Genomic DNA, 23,807 nt, shown 5'->3' with positions numbered 1-23,807 from the left:
GAAAGAGTTTATTCTTGTATTATTTATTGATTATTGTGTTATTTGTATTACAACTATGAACCTACTTTTGCCCACCACTGTATATGTTCATAGATTTCTTCTGTAATGAACATATATTTTTGTGTGAGTGTGGTCCACAGACAAAAGTAACATAGCTTAAGTCAGAAATGGAGGCATTTTGCCAAAAAAATAGTCACTGACTAGCAAACCACCAAAACAGGAATAATGATAACGACCTCCTTCATAGAAGATATTAGGAAAATATCAACAAACAAATTAGGGGAAAAAATGTTCCCTGTAATTGCAGGGCGTCTAACCTGACCCAAAGCAGGGATATAAGACGATAAAAGGCTTACCAAAGTTAAGAGCATCAGATTCCAGATTCCAGATAAATGGTTTCTCATTTCAACTCAGAGTTTTTATTCTGCAATGAAGGAAACTGCAACTTTCGTTGTAATTTTAAATGTCCAAACAACTTTTCTGTTAGGCAATTCTTCTTTCTAAGCTAAAGTTCTTTACCACAAACTGATCACATCAGCCCTAATGCAGCAATTGCTGTTATAACTTTAGTGATTAACCCTGAACTACCATGAATGATATAAAAATTAATATGCAGGGAACAACTTTTTCTTGGAAAGCAGGACAGAGAGTTTAGTTGTGCTATAACAATTTCTCATTGTCTATATTTATGATAACTTAGGGGGTATACTTGACTTTTGTTAAAAGCTGAATCAGATATAATTATATGTCTCTTTACTACTAGGTTTGCTATGACTGCAGTTGCCAACTGCTCTGTCTTAATATACCTCTTCCATTCTTCCTCATAAAACCTATATCCAACCCTTAAATTATGTATGTTGCTTTTTTTCATTCTTCCTTTATGGAATGAAATAAATCACTTTGACAACTTAAATGTGAGAAACTACAATGTAGCCATGCATCTTAAGTGACTATTTTAGAGCAGAGATAAAAGCATATGTCAAAGGGTAAACTGTGGACCTCTGCCTCCAAGAAAATAGGTTCAGCTATGAGCTGCACGTGAATCAAGATAAGTTTGTTTTTTTCCCAAAACATACCCAGTCATGCTCCATACCACTTTGTGAATCAAAATCTCCCTGGGAGGAAGGTGTGGATTATTTCAGATGCCATCTGTAATTTAGCAAACTACACAAGGGACACTGACGCACCCCCGTTTACCAACCATGAAGGGAAGAAGCATCCAACTTTCCCATTAGTAAAGGTAGGATCTCGTCTAAATAATGTAAAGAAAGTGCTCTGATCTTTGTGGCTCCCTCTCTGCATTTCAGCACCCTTCTGCTCTCAGATTCCCAGTGTTCTCACCTGCCTCCGACAATATTCCTTTGTGTTGAACTGATCTGAATTCACCTACCACCTACCAGCACCCCACGTGATATAATAAGGTCCCAAAATTATCATCTCTGATTTTTTTTTTTGTTTGGCCATTCCTTTTGAACCCTGAAGTGCTATGTTATAAAACAAAAAAAAACCCTAAAATCCATCATATTAGGCAGGTACTTAGCTCACAGTACAGTTTAAAACTATTTTCTTCATGCCCATGTATTACTCTGTGGGCCCTGGAGGCATCTGAGTTCACAAGTCCTGTATAGACTCTCTGACTCCTACACCTTCCTGGGTCAATACTCCCTTATTTTATAATCCAGTTGCCTCAAGTTCCATGTGTTTTCTAAGATCACAACCACTGATTTAAAAAATATCCCCCCCCCCCCCAAGGTGTTAACAGACAATAAAGGTTTAATGCATAATTTCTCCCAAAGGTATTTGAATTTTAACAGAAGACTAAGAAAATGCAATGCCACAACAAATGTATTTCTGGCACCAAAATCAAAGAAAGTGGCACAGGTATTTTACACTATGTTTAGTATAATTTAAATGTGTTTTCTAAAATATGTTTTTATTGATTTGAGAGAGAGAGAGAGAGAGAGAGAGAGAGAGGAAGGAGGAGAGAAAAACATTGATAGGCTGCCTCTTGAACACCCCCTACTGGGGATCAAGCCCACAACCCAGGCAAGTGCCCTGACAGGGAATTGAACGGTGACCCTTGGTGCACCAATGATGCTCAACCAACTGAGCCACACTGGCCAGGGCTCAACATAGAATCATTTAAGTCAACAACACCATAAACATACATTTTATAGCTGTAAACAGTATATAATCATTAAGTGACCATGAAAAAAGAGTAGTTCCATAAAATCCTGAAACACAAATTTCACAATATCGAAAATGATGTAAAAAAAACTTATAAAGATGTAATGGACTAATGATAAGACTGAGGGTGACAGGTTAATTCACATACATGCAAGAACCTCATTACTAATCTACATGTTAAATTTATAAAGAATTTCTGCTATGAAGGCAGCACACTATGTAAGTGGGATCTTAAATCATTTTGCTTGGTAGTATTCCCTTTTGGAATGATCTAAAAGTCTCCTCAGATGTCTGTTTAGAACCATAATTAGATTTATATACAAACACAAGAGGATCTTTGAAAATCATTCCACAAGTTTGGTTTTGGCTGACTGATCATCCTTCTAACTGATGAGTCATTTTAGCTGAATAACAACTTACTGATCTTAGTGGGCATTCCCGTAGTATAGACTAGGAAGTATCAAACATCCCCACAGGCTCTCAAAATACAGTGGGAGGCCTCGGTCATGAGTACGAGGAAGTCTGTCCCAATGCTGCTTATTTCCCTATCTATGGATAAGTTATATATCATTTGCATATTATTTTATTTCCAAAATAAAAATCAAGTAATCACCTATATATTGAAATAAATAATTGATTGAGAATTGTGTCACAGAGATATGAAACATTACTCACTTGTGACAAGATTCTACAAAACAGTGAAAGTACTGAAAAAATTTCTAATGGAAACTTTTTGTAAATATACCACAATTATTCTGAGAAATCAGTGAATTATAGAAAGAAAAAAAGACCTCTGGATGAGAGCAGATCTTTGCAACAGTATGTCTATCTTCTTAACTACAGGAATACTTGACTACAAACTTATGGCAAAAAAGCAATATAGTCTTGATTCTCCAGTCATAGCTTTAAATTAAGCATGAAGTTACTTTTATTATAACATATTGAAGAGAAAAAATAAATGTAGAAGCTAAAGGAGTCATCCATAATCAGTTAATACACTTCTTATATGAGAAGTTAACAAAAAAGTAACAGCATATTATAACAAGTTAACAAAAAAGATTATTTCTTCACTGTAAAATTAAATTGAGTAACTATGGCCAACTCAGTAAATGTTTTTACTTCAAAGCTTCTGGATACCCAGGCTGTGTTTGAGAAGAAAGGTAGAAATGAGGCAAAGTTAAAATTAGACAACCATATTTTTAGGGGTGCATATTGAAGGATCAGGTAAAAGGATTGGAGAGATTTGCTTTAAAATACTTAAGATAAAATAGGGAGAAGAGAGAATGGATGAGGCAAGTGTGGCAACATCCAGATAACAGTAGGATCTGGGCAACGAGGAAGTAGGGGTTCATCACAGTTATCCTGAGTTTGGATATACTTGAAATTTTTCATAATTAAATAAAAAAGTACTCAAGCATTGTGAACCCCAAGCAAAGTTCGTCAAGGATCTAAAAAGGCGAGGAACCTGTGATTTACTCTCATATGCATATCGACCCTATTCAACCCTTGGCCCTGAACTCAGCTTGCAGACCTGAGTTTCTGACCTCTTTACCCTCCCCCCAACTCAAATGCAAATTAAATGAGTAATGTGGTTCCCTTGCTCAAGTAATCTAAAATGCCCACAGAGCTAATGACGTAAGACTTCTGATCACTGGAGGTGATGGGGTGGGAAGGACTAGCTGAAGAGAACTATGCAAATCTTACTTCCATAATTCTTGAGCCTCAATGATTCTAACTGAAGATCTGGTCAGCAGATCACAAAACCTCTTTGGCAAAGGAATCATGACTTCTGAACAATGTCATTTTCCTTGTTAACTTAATTTCCCTGTATAACCTATTGTTGAATTTTTATTGCATTAGAGTATCAAATAAAATATGAAATCTGATACCTGCTTCCATAAAACACCCCAAGGATTTTAGAGCTATTAGTACCAATATTTTCGTTATGTACATACATAGTATTTCCAAAGAATCTCACATTCCAAAAAGCAAATTTTCCTTTATTTAAATTAAAAAATCCAAAATAATCTAAAATCACAATTTTATTGAATATCATCTGATAAAATATCATTATTAAATATTAATACTAATAAAGGAGTTTATTGTTTATTAACACAAAATAAAGACATATAAGATAGAAGCCAAACACTTTCAAATCAGCAACCATATTCAACATTATGTAATTTATAGATTCTTAGAATCCATTAAAAATGTAAAAGAAAGCAGTCTACTTAACACCTTCCTGTGACTATCTTGTCTTAACACTTTGCTTCAGAGCAATAGTCCTAATTGTCATTTCCCAGAAGCCTTCAACTGAGCAGAGCCAAAGGTAGAAAGACAGTGAAACATGGAGGTAGAGCTAGTCCCTCTCTGCATGTTGTGCCCCTTTGCCCTGTTCTCTCTGGAAACGTGGCAAAGGAGGTAAAAGACCTGTATTTGGAAAACTAAAGGGCATTGAAAAAAGAGATAGAGGAAGACATAAACAAATGGAAGAATATGCCAGGTTCATGGGTTGGTAGAATCAACATCATTAAAATGCCCATACTACCCAAAGAAATCTATAGATTCAGTGCAATCCCCATTAAGATAACAACGGCGTATTTCACAGACCTAGAACAAACTGACCTGCATGATAACGAAAAAGAAATCAACTCGTTTGATACTGCAAACTAGATAAGTAAGAGAGCCAGAGGGTACATTAAATCTTCCAAACTACAACCTCTCTTCTCTGTTACTCCAGCCAAGTGGGCTTGTTTCACAACTGCCTTTACTTAAAGACCACAGACTCTGCGGAAAGTACATCCATTGTGCTGTAACTGGGTATAAGTAGCTCTAAGAAATCAGCTGGTAGGAAAACAATGTTAATAAAAAGTGAAAGAATGAAGACATAGAAAGTTTCTGTTAGCAATAACAAAATAATATTTTCTGTAAAAAATTTTTAAAACAATTAAGCTATAACTTTAATTATAGGATAATATCTGTGACTATATCTTAGTACTAAAAATAGACATGTTTCATGAAAATCGATAAAAAAGCTAAAGACCAGTTAACATTTAGACTGACAATATAAGCAAGCATATTTCACAACTACCAAAGATAAATAAAAGAATTAAAACCTGAAAGGCAGGCTGCACAAATGAGCTGCATAACAATATCATTTGCTTAATGTTTGCAAACTGACATCATCCTAGAAGAACAGGCGGAAACGCTGCATGTGCTGCGTTTTCTCCCCTTGAAAGTCATCAGGCCTACTGTGCAGTTACGGTCTCAATCCTGTACATACTTGCACATTCTTTAAAGATAAACGAGGAAGGGAATACAAAGGTGCTGTAAAACTAATAATAGGCCTTAGCTGGTTTTGCTCAGTGGATAGAGCGTTGCCCTGCAGACTGAAAGGTCCCAGGTTGGATTTCTGGTCAAGGGCACATGCCGGGGTTGCAGGCTCAATTCCCAAATAGGGGTGTGTTGGAGTCAGTTGATCAATGATTCTCTCTCATCATTGATGCTCCTATCTCTCCCTCCCTCTCCCTTCCTCTCTGAAATCAATAAAAATATATATTTAAAAAAATTAATAATAGTAATAACAATGATGATGATTAAATTTACTAATTTAGATGAGTCTCTGCAAACCAGGCACCTTTAGATAACAACATATTGACAAGATATGTAACCACATATAGCATTGTATTTGAAGCATTACATTGTACAGGGGAAACAGAGGTTTTTTAGTATTCATTGTAATAACAAGGATCACAGTGATTTCAGAAATTATTTATGCAGGCTGCCACATACACTTCCACTGTAAATTAACCGTATTAGTTAATGGACACATTTAAAAATTTACTATTTAGTAGTTTCAGACTGTACCAGAGATGGGAACAATGCATTAGCCTCATTCCCCTGGCACAAGCTCTATTGTTTTCTAACAGTAAATTGCTTTGTATGTAATTTCAAAACAACATAATTATCTTGTTTGTACCAATCACCACAAAACTAAAACATTTCTAAAACCTAATTTTTCCATTACACCATAATCATACTTAGGGAACAGAGAAGATATTTGAATATGCTGAAACTTTTAAAGAGCCATGAAAATGATAATAAAAAAGTACTTTAGGCCATTTAATCGTTTTAAAGCATCTCTCTCAATCGCCTGCAGACATCACCAGGATGTCTTACCATCATTTCAAATTCATAGTGTCCAACTCACAATGTCTTTATTTCACTCCCCACAAACCTACTTTTTTTTTCTTCTCATTTTCTTCCCTTAATTAAAGGCATCATTTATATACCAATCCTCCTAATTTCAACAACTCTCTGTTAGTTCCTCCTCTCCCTCTTCCCTTTGGCCACAGCTCTCGCTTTCCTACAATCTCTCCCATCGACCCCTCCCCCCTCCTCCTCATCATGGTTCCTTAGACATTGCAGCAGTGTCCAAGTTGGGGAAATCTACCGCGCTTGTCAAATGCATCTGATAGGAAGCTGTCAGAGCTCCTACAGAGCATTTCAATATTTTCTGAATAGGTAATACCTATTTGTGATACAAAATCCAAAATGTATTTAGAATGAAAAGTATGCATGCCCTAAGCCTGCCCTCAGCTACTGAGTTCCCTTCCTGAGGCAAATATTTTTAGCTTCTTTTTATTAAAAATAATTATTGTTGAAACTATTACATGTGCCCCCTTTTTCCCCATTGACCCTTCCTAGCCCGTACCTGCCCTCCACCCCGGGATTATTTGTCAGCATCTGTGCATTTCCCCAGATATCTGTCTCTCTCTGTGTATGTAAGAAATGTGTTCTTTTTAGATTTAAACAAACACATGCACACCGTCCCACAGCTGGCTTTTCCCACTGAATAAAATTTGGAGTTCACGGCATGTTGCTGTATATGGAGCTGATTTACCCTTTTTCATGACTGTATAAACATTCCACCCATGTGCCATATTTAATAATTCATTTCAACCAGTGCCTAACTTCTATATTTGGGTTGTTTCCAATCTTTTGTTATTACAATGTGCAATAAAGATCCTTATACATGCATCTTCGCACACATAAACAGTACATTTTACTAGCTCAGCAAATTCTGGATGATGTGGGCAGTGAAGTCATCGATGAATCTAATGACGTGAAAGAACTTTCTTTACAAATCTACCCTGTAAATTGTGTATCTTGATCATATTCTGTTAAACCTCAGGTTAAAATCTTTTAGAAGTTTCTCAACAATCATTTTGAGGATGGTTAAGTCAGTCCTTGCTGGTGGGCATACTCCTACATATCCTGAAAAGAAATGCAATCTAAAACATATTCCCATGAACATTTTACACACACACACACACACACACACACACACACACACACCCCTCTTATTCTTACAAAGGTGCTCAAAGGGACAGGGTTTGGCTGCTCTATCCTGACAGCTTTTCTCACATGATGAGCTTAACAGTTAGGGTAGTTGTAGTAATATTGTTGAGCAATATGTAAAATTAATTATTGTTAGTATCCTTTATTGATGTAATTCTGAAAATGAAAAGGGTGAAGGTTTGTGCAGAAATTAGATCACAAAGGCCAAATACATACACAACACATAAAATACTGTCACTCTTCCCTCTCAAAGATTAGTGACAGGCCTATGTGACCACGAGACTTCTGGTTACAACCCCAGCAGCTTTCCACTGTCTGATGTTCATACTAAATAGTGTTGTGCTAAATTATAACAAAGCACTAATGAAGTGTGTGAAAGTAACCCATCTGCAGAGACAAGAAATCCCACCAGCTGATCCAGACAGACCATGTCACTAGGCCATGCCTGGTGTCTAAACCCATGGAAGACATCACTCAACCTCGTTGGAAGGGGTCTAATGAAGTTCTGATGCCAAGGCCACACAGCCACATCTTCTACTCTGAGATGTCAGCTCTGATTAACGGCTTCTTACTACTAATCTGTTTTTCTCCAAGGTTTAAAGATCTTGTGTTCCATACCAATGGGTGCAGCTTACTAAAAGCTTCTGAAAGTATCCTAAGAGAGCTACCCAGGCCTTCATAAACCTGGTCAGCTGGCACAACTTGAGTGCCAGGACTGTCCAAAGCCTTTAGATCTGCTCAGCAAGTCCTGTGACAATGAACAAAAGAAAAAAAGAAAAAATACCTTCAACTGGATAGCACTCAACCTCCCTGTTACCCATAAAACAATCTTACCTCTGATATCACTTGCCTGTTGCTGACTAGATTGCAATATGTCTGCCATAACCACAAACCTACCTTTGCCTTTATGTACTAAGATTTGGTCTTGGTAAAGTTTAAACTGGGCCCAGAGACCACAGAAATGTTTAAGGCAGAAACTACTGAACTGAAAATCTCCTTTTAAACCACTTTCTTGTCAGAAATTAAATTCTCACCTGAGACTTGCCACATGGAGAAGGTGGTCAGCACTGTACCCAGCCTTTTCCATTAGAGATCAGCCTCATGACCACAAGAACCGACACGGTGGCAAGCACGGGCTCTAGTCATTGCGAGCGGGCACACTGTTCTACATAAACTTCCTTCTGACTTGTAAGGTAATGAGGATTCATGAGGAGTGGCCAGATTGAACTATATCACATTAAAAATGGTGGCTACTGTTGTACTAATAATCATAGGGGCCTGAAAATTCCAATTTGCTATGCATTCTCATGGAAACAGCACAGGTTTAAAAAATTAATTATGCTACCTGTTAACTATGTACATTTACAAAATTATGTTCTCTAAACCTTACTTCTTCATCTGTTGAAGTGAAGGAAGAATAATTACTACATGGTCTTAATGAGATAATGAAGTGAGATATACATTTATTGTGGGTGGTAGGACAGACCAAAAAGGTTTTAAAAATAACCATTTCTTTTTCTCATTTATATTACAAACAACTTAAAATTTATTGTAGAATAAATAGGGTTTCCTTCGTACTGTTTTCATATCTTATTAACATTTTCAAGGCAAACAAAACTATTTTGTTTTGTTTTTTTTCTTCTTCTTTTATGCAGTCGAGTTTCCCACATTTGGGGAAATCGCAGGGGTCAGCATACCCGGAGTGCAATGAGTAAGCCTCGCCCTGGGGAAACCATCTTCGTGATCATGGTATCTCCCCTGCCAGGTAAGTATCTTTTTTTTTTTAATTTTGTTTTTTTTTAAAATAAGAAGTTAATGTTTTAGATTGTCCACGAAGCCCAAATCTGAGATGAGAGATGTAATGATGTTCTCAGCATTTCACAGCATTTCATACTGGATGGCAGGCCTGATTCTGGAGTCATCAGTAGCACCAGGTGTGAGGGACACGGTGCCCATTTTTGAGCGCACATCACTTGGACTTTGTCAGGGTGACTCAAGATGCCAGCAACTTGGATTATTCATGAAGCACAGGACTGCAAATGTCTCTGAGACTTTCTAGACAGTGTGAGCATATTGGTTCTCCTCTATTCCACATTAATTAACAGGGCACCAAAGAGTCTGGCTTTCTGAAAAACTTGGAACATCAGACTTCTTAGAAAACAAGACTCCACCAAGTACAGAACTTGCCAGTACAGAACTCCCAAGACACTTATACTCTCCAGGGTTCTGGTGCTCCAATCAGATGGCCATAGCCTAAGAGGCCCTCTTTAGCTGATTCAAAGATATTTATGGTGTGGTTTTTTGTTTTGTTTTTTTAATTTTTAATGCCAGTAGTTTATTTTTCCACATAGGCCCCTATTCCAGGTACCTCCAATGAGACAGAATATCACCTTTTACAGGCTTTGAGGCTTCATTCTGTACCACAAATGGGTATGAGAAGTCAGAGCTCATCTAAATAAGTGTGGGACTACAGAACCTTCAACTAAGCACTTCAGCCATGTAAAAACCAGAGTGAAATCCGAGTAAATCCAACAGCACTTCTTCAAAAAGGGCACCGGGAGCAGTTGTGCTGGCAATGAGGAAATGGGCCTTCCGTGGCAGTCCACACAGCCTAGAAGCGTCTAAATAGCTGAGTCTTCAGTGGTTCTGGGGCTGCTAATTCAAACCTTGAGCAATCCCTGCAAGTGTTCATGAAAAATTTCTCAGGAGAGAAGATGGCATCTAGAAGTTAAGGTACAACTGCGGTCTCTGGGATCATGGGGACAGTGACCGCATCAGCTCAAGGCCATCCAGTTGGAGCTGTGAAATGACTAGTAGTACATGGAGCACATGAGTGAAATTCAGATTTATAATTTGCCCCAAGAACAGAGGCTGTGCAGCTTGTGGCCATTCACTGGGAGCTACAGTACAGAAGGGACACTATGAAGGTCACTCCTCCACGACACAAGGTTCAGACAGACGAGACTGTACATCTGGATGGCCATCCACAAGGTGGCTAAGGCTAAAGTCCTCCTAGGGAATCAGTTTCAAAAAAGAGTGGTATCCAAAGTCAGGGACAATTCTACAGTCATCATATTTTGGCCTCAGAAACACTGGCCTAGGGGGCAGGTTGGATGAAGCAGTCTCAGAGGTCTTTGTTTGTGGAATCCTGAATTAGTTGGGTCTCAAGCTCTAAGGGGGCATGTAATCCCCTCTCTTTCCTATAACCTGTGATGAGACAGTTTCCAATCCCCATTAGGAAGCAATTCCTTATTTTTTTGTATCCCAATAATCCCATTCCAGGGCCACATACTTCAAAGACAGGGACCTATGCACAAAGGCTTTAAATTTTTTTAAAACTCAGCGGCCAGTTTGTTTTATTTGCCACTGCATATCTAGAATCTAGCACAATGACTGCTACATATAGCAAGCTCTCAGTAAATATTTGCTAAATGAATGAATGAATGAATGAATATCTAAGGGCAGTCCCAGAGGGAGGATGGGGCAGAGAGTGGGCTGCTGAGCAATAGCTTGCAGGAAACAAAAAGTACGAGAGGCAGAGGTTGAAGGCTACTGACCAGAACCAGGTTCTCTCTAAGCCATAGATCTCAGCAAGACCAGGACAGGCAAGGGGAGCGTGCTGATGCCTCGCACAGCAACCTAACATGGTACCCTGCCTGGACCTCCAGGGACACAGTTCTCTAGATGATAAGCCCTCTCTCCCAAACTAGCGATAGTGTCTATTCACACCATGACAGAGCTTCTGATGGAACTGACCTGTGTGCTGGGACTCCCAGGTCTGATTATGCAAACAAGCCCAGGCTCCCCAAGCTTCAGGGTTGCCTGAATACTCAAGGACATGCTCATTGGTTCTTGGCTACCTTAGAACGTCCACTTGAAAGATTTATGGAAGGTGAGTGGTGAAGGTAGAGACAAAAGCACAGTTCCTCTACCTGTACCTTATGTCCACACCAAGACTAGCTAAAAAAGGGCCAATGGCTTCCCTTCCCTTCCCTGCCATTCCTTCCTTCCTTTCTTTATTGATTAAGGTATTACATATGTTTCCTTATCCCCCTATTGACCCCCAACACAACCACCACTCATGCCCTCAACCCCCTGGTGTCTGTGTCCATTGGTTATGCTTATATGCATGCATACAAGTCCTTTGATTTTTACCTACTAGGATTTTGGTATGAGAAATTTCATAATAGATTCAAGAGGTATTTCTCTGGGTTATACTCTTGGAAAAGATGACATGTCACTAAATGTACGTAAAGATAAATATAATATAGCCATAGAAACAATGAGGAGATATTTGATTTCTAAAACTGATGTCTATGTTATAGAAAAAAGAATACAAATTTCAAACAACATAAATTATCAGCTTTCTTAGTAGAAAGCCATCTGAACCATAAATGTCAATTTTAAAAGTCAAAAAAGCCACTCAAATTGCATTAATGTGGTGTCATTTTAAAGTGCTATAAAATATCTTAACCAACCTAGATGTAAAAAATATTAGTTTTTCCACTATCAGGCATCTAATAGTTATGTGGATCACTGAAATGATTACTAATAGGCAAGAATCATGTTTATGACACTTACTTTTGATATAAAAACAGTCTGGGTGATGATATAAAGGTTGCAATGAGAAGATATGTATTTATAGATATACCAGAGGCCCAGTGCACGAATTCATGCACCAGTGGGGTACCTCGGCCTAGTCTGGGGGAAAGTGCCAAAACCAGCTCTCAGACATCCCCCGAGGGATCCCGGATTGCGAGAGGATACAGGCCAGGCTGAGGGACCCCACTGGTGCATGATCAGGGCTGAGGAGGGACATGGAAGGTTGGCCAGCCGGGGAGGGACCATAGGAGGGCTCTAGGGCATGTCCGACCCATCTCGCTCAGTCAGATCGGCCTGACTCCAGCAGCAAGCTAAACTACTGGTCAGAGCATCTGCCTCCTGGTGGTCAGTGCACATCATAGCCACTGGTCGACTGTCTGCCCCCTGGTGGTCAGTGCATGTCATAGCGAGCGGTTGAGCAGCCTTAGCATATCATTAGTATATTATGCTTTCATTGGTTGAACGGCCAACCTGACGACCAGACACTTAGCATATTAGGCTTTTATTATAGAGGATTACAAACCTATCATGGGGGGAGGGGTAGAAAACTGATCTCTAAGCTAACACTTGAAATGACATTTTTCTCTCAAAGAAAAGCTAGAGTTTACAAATAGCATTCATTCATTTAATAAGACACATTCTTCCTTCATTTATTTAACAACTAGTTATTGTCTTTCCCCTCAGTGCCAGGCCCTGATTTAACCTTGGGGATTCAGTGGTGAAGAAGACAATTTCTGTGCCTGCAAGGAAATTTTGCTCTCCACCATGTCCCCTCACGCCCTCCCACATATGCATACCATGCAAAGATCTCTCCAGAAGCATACTGCAAGGACGGTCACTTGGCTTTGCTGTATGCTATATTGAGACAGTGTGTTTAAAGGGCCCACCACAGTGGCCAGAAATCTCTAAATCACTCCTCCTTGCCCATTCCCAACAAACCCCAAGAGCTGAGAGCCCCAAATCCTGGACTAGCTATGCACTGTGCACAGCTATTAGCCATCCAACCTGGAGAAATTCATTTCAGCATTCACAACCTGAATCTGCTGTGATAACTTTCTTCCTGAAGGCCCTTGTCAGTTCACAGGGAGTGAGATGACCAGAGAGTTCTAACACTGGGCGAGCCATTACCTCACAAGGGACCTGTTCTATCACATGGCTCAAGTTAGAGAGTTCTCTTTTGCCTAGAGCTGAAATTGACCCTCTGTGAATTCAAACACAATCTATGTCCTACACACTGCAGTCAAACAAAACCTGTCTACTGCCCGTTTACATGATATTCCCTCAAATATAAAAAAAGACATGGCGTGGGCAATGGGCCTAAATAGATACTTTTTGAAAGAGGACATGCAGAAGGCCAAGAGACATATGAAAACATGCTCAAAGTCACTAATCACCCGAGAGATGCAAATCAAAACAACAATGAGGTACCATCTCACACCTGTCAGAATGGCTATCATCAACAAATCAACAAATGACAAGTGCTGGCGAGGATGCAGAGAAAAAGGAACCCTTGTGCACTGCTGGTGGGAATGCAGACTGGTGCAGTCACTGTGGAAGACAGTATGGAGTTTCCTCAAAAAACTAAAAATGGAACTCCCATTTGACCCAGTAATCCCACTTCTAGGAATATATCCCAAGAAATCAGACACACCAATCAGAAAGGATATATGCACCCCTATGTTCATAGAAACACAATTTACAATAGCTAAGATTTGGAAACAGCCTAAATGCCCATCAGCAGATGAGTGGATTAAAAAGCAGTGGTACATCTACACAATGGAATATTACGCTGCTGTAAAAAGGAAGAGTCTCCTACCATTTGCAACAGCATGGATGGAACTGGAGAGCATTATGCTAAGCGAAATATGTCAGTCAGAGAAAAATAAATATGACATGATCTCACTCATTTGTGGAATATAATGAACGACATAAACTGATGAACAAAAACAGATCCAGAGACAGAGAAGCATCCATCAGATGCTCAAACCTCAGAGGGAAGGTAGGGGAGGGTGGGAGTTAGGGGGAGAGATCAACTGAAGGACTTGTACGCATGCCTATAAGCATAACCAATGGACACAGACACCAGGGGGGTGAAAGCATGAGTTGGGGGGGGGTGGTAGTGGGGGGATAAGGACACATATGTAATACCTTAATCAATAAAGAAAGAAAAGAAAAAAAAAGACATGGCACATTTTCCCAAATCTTTAAAAGAAAAAGTGCCCTTTACTGCTAGTTAATCCCATGATTCCCAGACCTTTTCATAATATTCATTACCTTCCTCGGTGAGCTCTTTAGCCAACATGTCTATTTCAAACGTATAGTACCCAAAATATAATGCAATATTCTAGGTTTGAGTATGAGCAGCCGGTGTAAAATAATACTCTGACAATGCAACATGAGACTCCATGATTGACTTGGAGTAGAAAGGACAACTGAGAGGAACCAGTAAGGGGAACACTATTTGAACCACACCCATTTAAAATGCCACAATAAAGAGGCAGGACAGCAGAGTGGTCCAGAGCACACCCCAAGGCCAGATGACCAGCGTGGGTTCAGGTTCTAGCTAGTTACATGTATTAGATGTTAACCTCCTTTTCAGATTCCTATAAATGGGGAGCATAATAGTTCCTACTTTACAGCATTGCAATAAAGGTTTAAATGAGTCATTAGACATAAAGCATTTAGAAGAGGCACATAGTAATTACAATAAATATTATCAAATCAAGTAGGCAACTTATTTATCTAAGTGATTATTGATTTAGGTGATTATCTAATAATAACCTGTTGTGTGATGTGCATTCACAAATTATATGAAAAGAATAACTTTTACTTATATCCTTTGTAATGAAATATTGAGATACGAATACATAACAGTAAACAAGTACTTGGTTAGGTTCAAAGGATGTGATATCTCAAGAGAGAAATGGACTGAACTATGTTAATGGAGAGGAAGCTAAAGAGGAAAAAAAGTAAACATTGAAACCTATCCTGCTCATTTGAATTATACTATCAATGTATAATTTTCATTATCTCCTGTGCTGTAAGAATATGTTCTCTTTGTTTACTGGTTTGTTTTTATGTATACTTTTTAAAATCTCATCAGTAAAGTCATAATCTAATACTAATCAAGTTTCAGTCATGTCTGCTGGGCAAGTGACCCTAGAACTAAAATGACTCTTTGTTTCAGTGCTCACTGAGCTCTAAAATTCAGTGCTGCCACATGGTGTCTGTTTCAGACAACTGAGCCAGTGAGCATGGATGCAGTAACCGTGAGATTTCACATACAACTACAGACAGCTCAGCTCACTAGAAATGTTAAGGGTGATTAAATAAAACAAATAAAACTGTGGTACAGCTACACAATGGAATACTATGCTGCGGTACAAAAGAAGGAATTCTTACCATTTGCAACAGCACGGATGGAACTGGAGAGCATTATGCTAAGTGAAATAAGCCAGTCAGAGAAAGATAAATATCACATGATCTCACTCATTTGTAGAATATAACGAACAACATAAACTGATGAACAAAAACAGATCCAGAGACAGAGAAGCATCGATCAGATGCTCAAACCTCAGAGGGAAGGTAGGGGAGGGTGGGGATTAGGGGGAGAGATCAACCAAAGGACTTGTATGCATGCATATAAGCCTGACCAATGGACACAGACACCAGGGGGGTGAGGGCATGAGTGGGGGTGTTCGGGGGGGGGGGGGGGGGGGAAGCGGGGGATAAGGACACATATGTAATACCTTAATCAATAAAGAAAAAATTATTGATAAATTCAAAACAGAGGTAATGTATAAATAAGCCTGTAAGATAAAAAAAAAATTACCTTTGTATTTCTTTCTAGTTAAAAAAAAAATGCTAGTTTCTTTACAAACTTCCCTAAGAAGTTTTAACAATGTTAGTACCATAATTTCCTTGAAATAATGACTTATTTGTTTAAGGCTTAGCCTAAGCTTCATTAAAATTTAAAGAAAACAATCGAGCCATTTGAACAGCATGCCTTGGAAGCTGAACATACAGCATGTGATTGTGGTGACTTTCAAGTAATTAAGAACTTCTTTAGCAAGTCACTCTTACCTAAGAAGGAATGACTGTAACTTATTTATCACAGAATGGCTGCTTTCCCCAATAATACTTATTAATATGAGTTAAAGTGGAAATAAATGTTCACTACACCTCTGAAGGGTAGACGGATGAATTATTTTCTTAAGATAAAGTTCAGCCGCATTCTTCTTGAAAATTCCCAAACTTTTAGGAGCTTATAACATATTGTCAACAGAATACTGCATGACAGGAAAGAGCCCTGGATGGAACATCAGGAGGGCATGAGAGAGAAATCAATTCTGTTCTGCCGTCTAATACAAGAACACATTCACGTACAGCACAGAGGTGTGTTAAAGATAAAAATGTTAAGTGAAAATAAAGCTGAAACCATGCAAATATCAATAAAATAAAACAGAAAATGAACAATTAGAAAATGAACCACAAAAAAAATAAGAACGTAGTATATATTTCACAACCATAGAAAATGCCATGGCAGAAATCAAATTACAAATAAATTAATGATGATCGTTAACTTAAAAGTTTACAAAATGCCAATAAGTCTGTCCAGGATTGTCCTTTTCCATTCCCTTCACATCACTGTCTACTACTCTCACAGAAAATATTGTTGTCATGGTTGTTTCCTATTGCAGAAGACACTTACAAAATCACAAACTCAAACCTTGGTCAAAATTAGCCCTATTTAATGTAAATATATATTTCAACACATATATATATATTTCAACATTGTGAGACTTGGAACAGAGGAACCCAACTATGCTGTGACCCACAAAAACTGTGACATAGCCCTGGTTGGGTGGCTCAGTTAGTTGGAGCATTGTCCTCTACACTAAAAGGTTCGATTCCTAGTCAGGGCACGTACCTAGGCTGCAGGTTCAATCCCCAGCTGGGGAGGCAACCAATTGATGTTTTGCTCTCACATCAATGCTTCTCTCCCCCTCACACCCCACCCCCGTCTTTCCTTCTGTAAAAAAAAAATCAATAAAAACATATCCTCAGTGAGGATTGAAAAAAGCACACAAAACTATGAGATAATCAACTGGTAGTATTTTAAGCCATAAAGTTTATGGTAATTTGATACAGAGCAACAGAAAACTAATATAATATCTGAGGTGATTTAGACAACCAAAACAAAAAACAAAGTTATGGACTCCAGGGATGGGAGCACTGGACTGAGCAAGAAAAGAAAAGTAATGATTATGTAGGTAGGTTTTCACCATGTCAGCAAATCCTTTGACACGACTCTCATGTGTGTAATGTCCCCTACCCACAGCTCAGCCAGCCTTGGTGACTCGCCCATAGCCTATAGAATGCAGCAGAAATGATGCTGAGTGACTTCCTCAGTTAACTCAGTTTCTGTCCAACTCCCTGCAACACTTACTCTAGAACCCACTTTACTAGAGAGTTTGGTACTAGGTTTTCAGGGGAAGCACAGCTTTTCCACGTTCCATTTACTAATTACAGATTTTCCCTTGTAAATATATCATCCTTTGGGACTTCAAGGAGAGAAGTGGCTGCAGAGAAGCAGAACTTGGCCATCCCTAGATTCCCCAGCCATCACACCACCAAACTCCACCATTAACCTCTGACGTGAACCAGCCAAAATAGCAGCCTCAATAGCAGTCACTGTAATCCAGAGTAAGGTGGAATATTTAAGTATTTAAAGATAGGGAGGATTGTCAATTACTGATAGAAAACATCTCTCTTGTTTCTTTATATGTCCTGGAAAGTTCTTCCAAATTGATTTGCTGTAAAACTCTAAGCAATCTACCTAACATTTCAGTCTCCACATTTCTAATCCAAACAAACTTCAGAAATAATATTTGAGTGAGTGAAGAAATTTCTTGAAAATATTTGAACAAAAAGTCTTCTCATGTCTAAAATAAACGTTCATTTTATTAATTAAATCAACAAATACTAATGGATACAGTGATATGAGGTAAAAATATCTGACACAGTCCCTGGCCTCAAGGAGGTTATAATAAACATAGTAAGTATTTAACTCAACATAAGGCAGCATATAATAAGCTCTACAGAAAGGTACAATAGAAGAAACTGCAATGCAGCTGGAGATCCAAGAAAGAACTCAGATTTGAATAACCTCTCCCAAACCCAAGCTTCTCAGTTCCCTTTTCCTTTATCTACTTCAATACCCTACACCTGAAATTATTCCATCCTTCACATCTTAAATGTTGGAACCCTCTTTCAGACTAAACTCTACCTCCCTATTGTGAGGAAATCCTTACCCCCCCATGAGTCTCCATAGAGGGGAGACTCCCCCAGGAGGCAAGTAGTTAATCTGATTGGCTGATCACCCTACCCCACCTTCACTTGGGAGGAAAGAAGAATAAACAACATGTTGACCTTAGGTCTCCAAACAATTTATCAGAATTTCTGTAATTTATCAGAATCTCTGGAACCTTTTCGGCCATTAAACTCTGTCCCTTAACATTTGTGTTTCATTCTCAAAATCTGAGAACTCGGAAGGGGCAGATGGATGAGTTATTAATCCCCCAAATGTGCAACAATCCCTTTCTCTTTCTGGTCAACATTCCCTAAAACCATCAACCGTGGATCAATTTAGCTGTTCTCTAGCCCCATCTTAAAGAAAATACTCTTCGGCTTACTCAGCAATCATGTCCATCAGTTATCCCCTCTCTCTCCTGAAGCTTCAACTTTTGATTCTGACAACTCTTTCCTCTTCATTCAGACACGCCCAAAACCCATTTTAAAAACAAAGTAAAAGAACAACAAAACCAAAACTCTCTCTTCAAGCTTGACCATTCTTCTAGCTATCTTCGTTCTCCTTTAAAAGCCCAGTTTTTAGGAAATGTAACCTACCCTGGCTCCCTCTGCCTTTCCACGTTGCATTCTCGGGGCAGCCTGATGCAGGCCAGACTCTACAAAACTATTCGCGTCAATGTGACCAAATGACCTCTGAGCTAACAAATTCAACAAGCAATTTTCATTTCTTCTTTGACTTGACCTCTCAACTGTATTTGATGTTTAGCAACTTCCGTCTTGAAACTCTCTTCCACTGGCTTTTTATAACATCACTGCCTCCTGATGCTCCTTCTAGACTTCAGAATGCTTTCTCTCAGTCTTTATTGGTTAAACCTTAAATTTTAACATTTTCCCAGGATTCTATTCTTGGCTTTCCTCTTCTCAAACTAAACTCTCCCTAGGGAGGGGGGAGGGGGGGGAAGGCCTATTTACACCATGCATTATCCCACATACCCATAAATCAATAAGACGAAATCTGAACTCATGTGCTTCCTCCCCCACCCGCAGCCCTACCAGTGCTTACCTGCTCGGTACCTGCTTACCTGTCTGTCCTCCCTGCCCTGGCCTGCCTGGGGGATGGATGGACACACACTGCTGTCGGCAGTGGTGGCTCCCTAGAGCAAAGACTGGGAGTGTGAGTGAGGACAACTACATAATGAGAGCAATGCATCTTAGAGGAACTAAAAGGAACCCCAGATGAACTTCACTGAATTATACTGTATCTTAAAGGGAAGTGATATGTATGTATTTATTTATTTATCCATCCGTACATCTCTGAAGCACAAGAGCCTGCACATAGTACTCAATTCAGGGTACTCCATTCCTTTCTTTGAATCAAAAAAGTAGAAGAAGAATGGGCTATCTGAGGTAAGCTTTGAAGAGCTGATAGAATTTCAACAAGTACAGATGGAGGAGGAATCATGTGAGTCAGAAGGAATAGGAAAAGCACAGGCTCAGACAGAAATGCTGGACTGGCGGGTGTATGAAGTCAAATATCACCACCAACACGGGAATACCGAGGCACGATTTTATAAGACTTTAAAATGGAGCCAGAGATGCAGCTTGGCAGACGAGGGCAAGCCAGTGAAGTGTTTAAAACAATGGGATTTGCAATTGGAAAGGAAAAGAATTAAATGGACAGAGGACACCTCTTAAATAGCTACCAAGTGATTTTCCTAAGTGAGAAGAAATAAAGACCTGAACTACAGCAACTAGAGTAAAAGTAGAAGGGGAAAATATTATTTTTGAGATTGAAGGTGAAAACCAAAATTTTTGAATATTCAAGAACAATTACATTAGTTGAAGCATTAAATTGAAAGGAGGTGGAAAATTTAAATCAATAACATTACCACCATGAATGGTGTTGGGTGTTAGAGTATCAAGCTTATTGTGTTAGCAAAGAGCTCCAACAAGCATAGGTTGACATACAATTGGCAATTGAAAAGGGCATTCTTTATATGTTAGGAAAGGTCATTTATAATTTCGGAGTAGGGAGTTAGCAAAATATAATCATACCGTGAAACTGTTGTTAGCATTTTTTGTGCTTGCTTCAGCTACACTGGCATCTGAGAGGTCAACTTCATCAAATATCAGAGACTGTTAATGAAAAAGAACACAAACATATTAAATGAAAACCAAACTCAATGCTCCTCAATAATTTTTTACTATCAGGTCATGACCATGTGGCTATGTCAGGAATTAGGAATAGAAAATAAAGAAAAATTTGTCAGTGATACTTTGTGAGTAAAGTCACAAAGTACAACTAACACATAAATCCCAAACTGAAAAGGACCTCAAAGAACTCCAGGACAATGTTTTGATGCAAAATGCTCTGTGTTCTCTGGATGCATAATTCATGGGGAATCTACTAAATGCAACACACACACACACACACACACACACACACACACACACTCACACACACTCTCACACACACACACACACACACACACACTCACACACCACTATCTTTAAACCTTGTAACAATTTTGCCAGGAAGGCAGAGGCAACGTTGTTCCCAAATTTGCTAAGTGAGAAAGAAAAACAACTAGTCCTGCCTCAGATGATGGTGAGTTACTGAACTTTCTGAACCTTACATTCCTCATCTATAAACGTGTTCAAATGAGATGAGAATGTGCTCTGCAAATATAAGATGATGTTTCTTTTATACTCTTAAAAGTGGTCTTAAGAAAAAAGTGACAATGGTAAAAACGCCAGAGAAACGAAATCTTAAAAATGTACAATTTAGCCCTGGCTGGATGTCTCAATTGGCTGGAGCGTCATCCAGTACATCAAAAAAGGTTGGGGGTGCGATCTCTAGTCAGGGAGCATATGGGAGGCAACCAATCGATGTTTTTCTCTCACACTGATGTTATCCCCCTACCCTCCTCTTCTAAAATCAATAAAAACATATTTTCAGGTGAGGATTTTTTTTAAATATACAATTTAGAAATTCAGAAATTCTAATAAATAAATGTACCCTTCCCACTTAGTCATCTGGTCATTGTTCACTCATCATTGTTCTTCCAGCAAGGCAGTACAACAATGCTTCTCTAGAAGTGCAGAAAAGGGGGGGGGGGTCCCTTCTCTGATAGCTTCCACCTACCGCCCCCCCCCCCGCCCCCGCGCCAGATCTCCAGGAGATTATGCTTTAATCCAACCAATCTGACTACAAGACTTGTTCCCTGACTGAAAAGAATTTATAACCTAGCACAGGCGATAAAATTGACACAACTAATTTTAATGTAAGATAGACCATTACAGTGGAAGAGATGCGATACTGCGAAATGCTCTGGAAGATCACAGATGACTTCTCCAGCAAAGAACACTTACACTCTTTCTCTTGTGACTAATGAAATAAAAGCTATTTGAGGGGGGATTTTAGAAATAACAGGGAATTTTGTCAAGTGGAGACAGAGGGAAGGTCACTGGAGATGGGAGACCAAGGGCAAGGCTGAGACTGGCTGGTCAGTGCAGCCTACAGATAGAGGTGAAGTCAGGATGGAGCCAGACCAGGAACAAGCCTACACATAGCAACTTTTAAAACAAGACTGTTTTATCTGGTTATTATTTCTACAGCTGCATAAACTAAGATTTAGGTTTTGTTTGTTGATTTGTTTTTACTTCCTGGTGTATAATGCTACTAATTACATCAGGAACTTAAGTTCTTTAATATGGAAATAACTAAATTGGCACAGTAATAAGAATCTTAATGTTTATTTTTTAAAGAATACTAAAGTATCAGATCTAAATGGAAACAATCATTATAATTTTTTCGTTCAAAACTACATCACTCTTATTTTATTCAATGGTTATTTAAAAATTATTTAAAGTCTTATTTTTATTTCACTATGATTTTTATTTTTAAATAATTTAAAATGTTTTTTTATTGATTTCAGAAAGGAAGGGAGAGAGAGATAGAAACATCAATGATGAGAGAAAATCATTGACCAGCTGCCTCCTGCACACCCCACACTGGGGACCGAGCCTACAATCCAGGCAAATGCCCTGACCAGGAACCAAACTGTGTCTTCCTGGGTCATAGGCTGATGATCAACCAGAGCCACACCAGCCAGGCTATGATTTTTATTTCTAACCTCTAGCATAATGAGTGATTATTTTGTGTGCCAGGCACTATGTAAGCACTTCATGTCTATTATGTCATTTAGCCGCCTCTCACGATCACGTGCGTCCACAGCACTGCTCTGGAATATGCTGGAACTGGGATAGGAACTCTGATTCGTCACTAGTATAGCAATGCTCTACTCACGGTCAGGAAAGTATTTATAATGTAAAAAAATAGCAAGGGGAGAAAATCCAAAATTCTGAGTTTATTCTATCCAATAAGGTTACATTTCATATTTTATTTAATTGGAAGGAAAAAAGGCTGGAAGAAAACGGAAGGAAGAAATGAGGGAGGAAGGAAGGGAGGGAGGGCGGAAGCAGGAAAGCAGGGAGGAAAGGAAACTACACTAGAACCTTCCTATTCCATTCTCCTTATGGTACATGCCATGAAACTGACTCAAATAGGCTCCCTTGGGATTTGGTCCAAGATAGGTCACATTTATATTGAATTCATGTAAGAGCAGAAAGGCTATAGTGAGCCCCAAGACAAAAACAGTTTAGAGAACCAAAATTTTAAATCCATCCACAACCTCAGGTGCTTGCAACTAGTAGTCTCTCAAATTACCTTTGAGTCCTTTGCATAATAAAGTGTACGGCCTCGAAGCTTGAAATACCGCTTTTTCCATCTTTGGAAAGAACTGGTTTGCTTCAACAGTTGTCCCTCTTTAATACTGGTCTGGGGAGAAGACAAAGCACAATGACATGATTAAAATGAAATCCAAAACCAAATAAAATTCACAATTAATGACACACTATCATTAATATTTTGAATATTGCTTTCCATGTCCCACAAATTTCATGAGAGAATATTTTCTTCTCCTTTTTGTTCAACCAAGGGAGCACATGGGCAAAGTCCTAAAGAGCAATGGTAATGGGCTCAGTTCCCTGACCTCCAAGTAGTCACAAACAGCCTGAAAGGCACCAACACACAGACTAGCCCTCGCAATACAGGGGGATGCACACCATGACTTGCATTAGTGAGTATTTAATAAATGGTGCAAAGGGTAGAGACGTCATATAATGGAATGATTTTAAAAAGCATGGGCTTTGTATCCCTATGACTATTTTTAAAACGGAAAATTTGTACTTCTTTCACCTTTTTCACCCCTCCCTTCTGCCCTCCTCCCATCTGGCAGCAATCATGAATACAGTCAACAATCCCATCTAATAAAGAGGAAATA

General features: G+C 38.9%; 1 protein-coding gene and 1 pseudogene across 4 annotated transcripts in view; both read right to left on the bottom strand.

Annotated features, from left to right (window-relative positions):
• The window catches only part of DGKH (diacylglycerol kinase eta), a 293,480-nt gene that overhangs the window by 179,558 nt on the left and 90,115 nt on the right, over positions 1-23,807 (bottom strand). For all 4 annotated transcript variants that reach the window (XM_070409014.1, XM_070409015.1, XM_070409012.1 and 1 more), the window contains exons 3-4: positions 23,192-23,302; positions 20,518-20,598 (exon numbers count right to left, since the gene is read on the bottom strand). In XM_070409014.1, coding sequence (XP_070265115.1) covers positions 20,518-20,598; positions 23,192-23,302 — 192 coding nt within the window. The remainder of the gene's footprint in view (positions 1-20,517; positions 20,599-23,191; positions 23,303-23,807) is intronic.
• On the bottom strand, positions 9,194-9,321 carry LOC139007896 (U1 spliceosomal RNA; annotated as a pseudogene).

This window comes from Myotis yumanensis, unplaced genomic scaffold (assembly GCF_028538775.1).
Source record: "Myotis yumanensis isolate MYYU_CA2020_CCGP unplaced genomic scaffold, mMyoYum1.0.hap1 SCAF_3, whole genome shotgun sequence".
Lineage (NCBI taxonomy): Eukaryota > Metazoa > Chordata > Mammalia > Chiroptera > Vespertilionidae > Myotis > Myotis yumanensis.
Note: the sequence above shows the minus strand (reverse complement) of the source record. Positions and strands in the feature narration are given on the sequence as shown.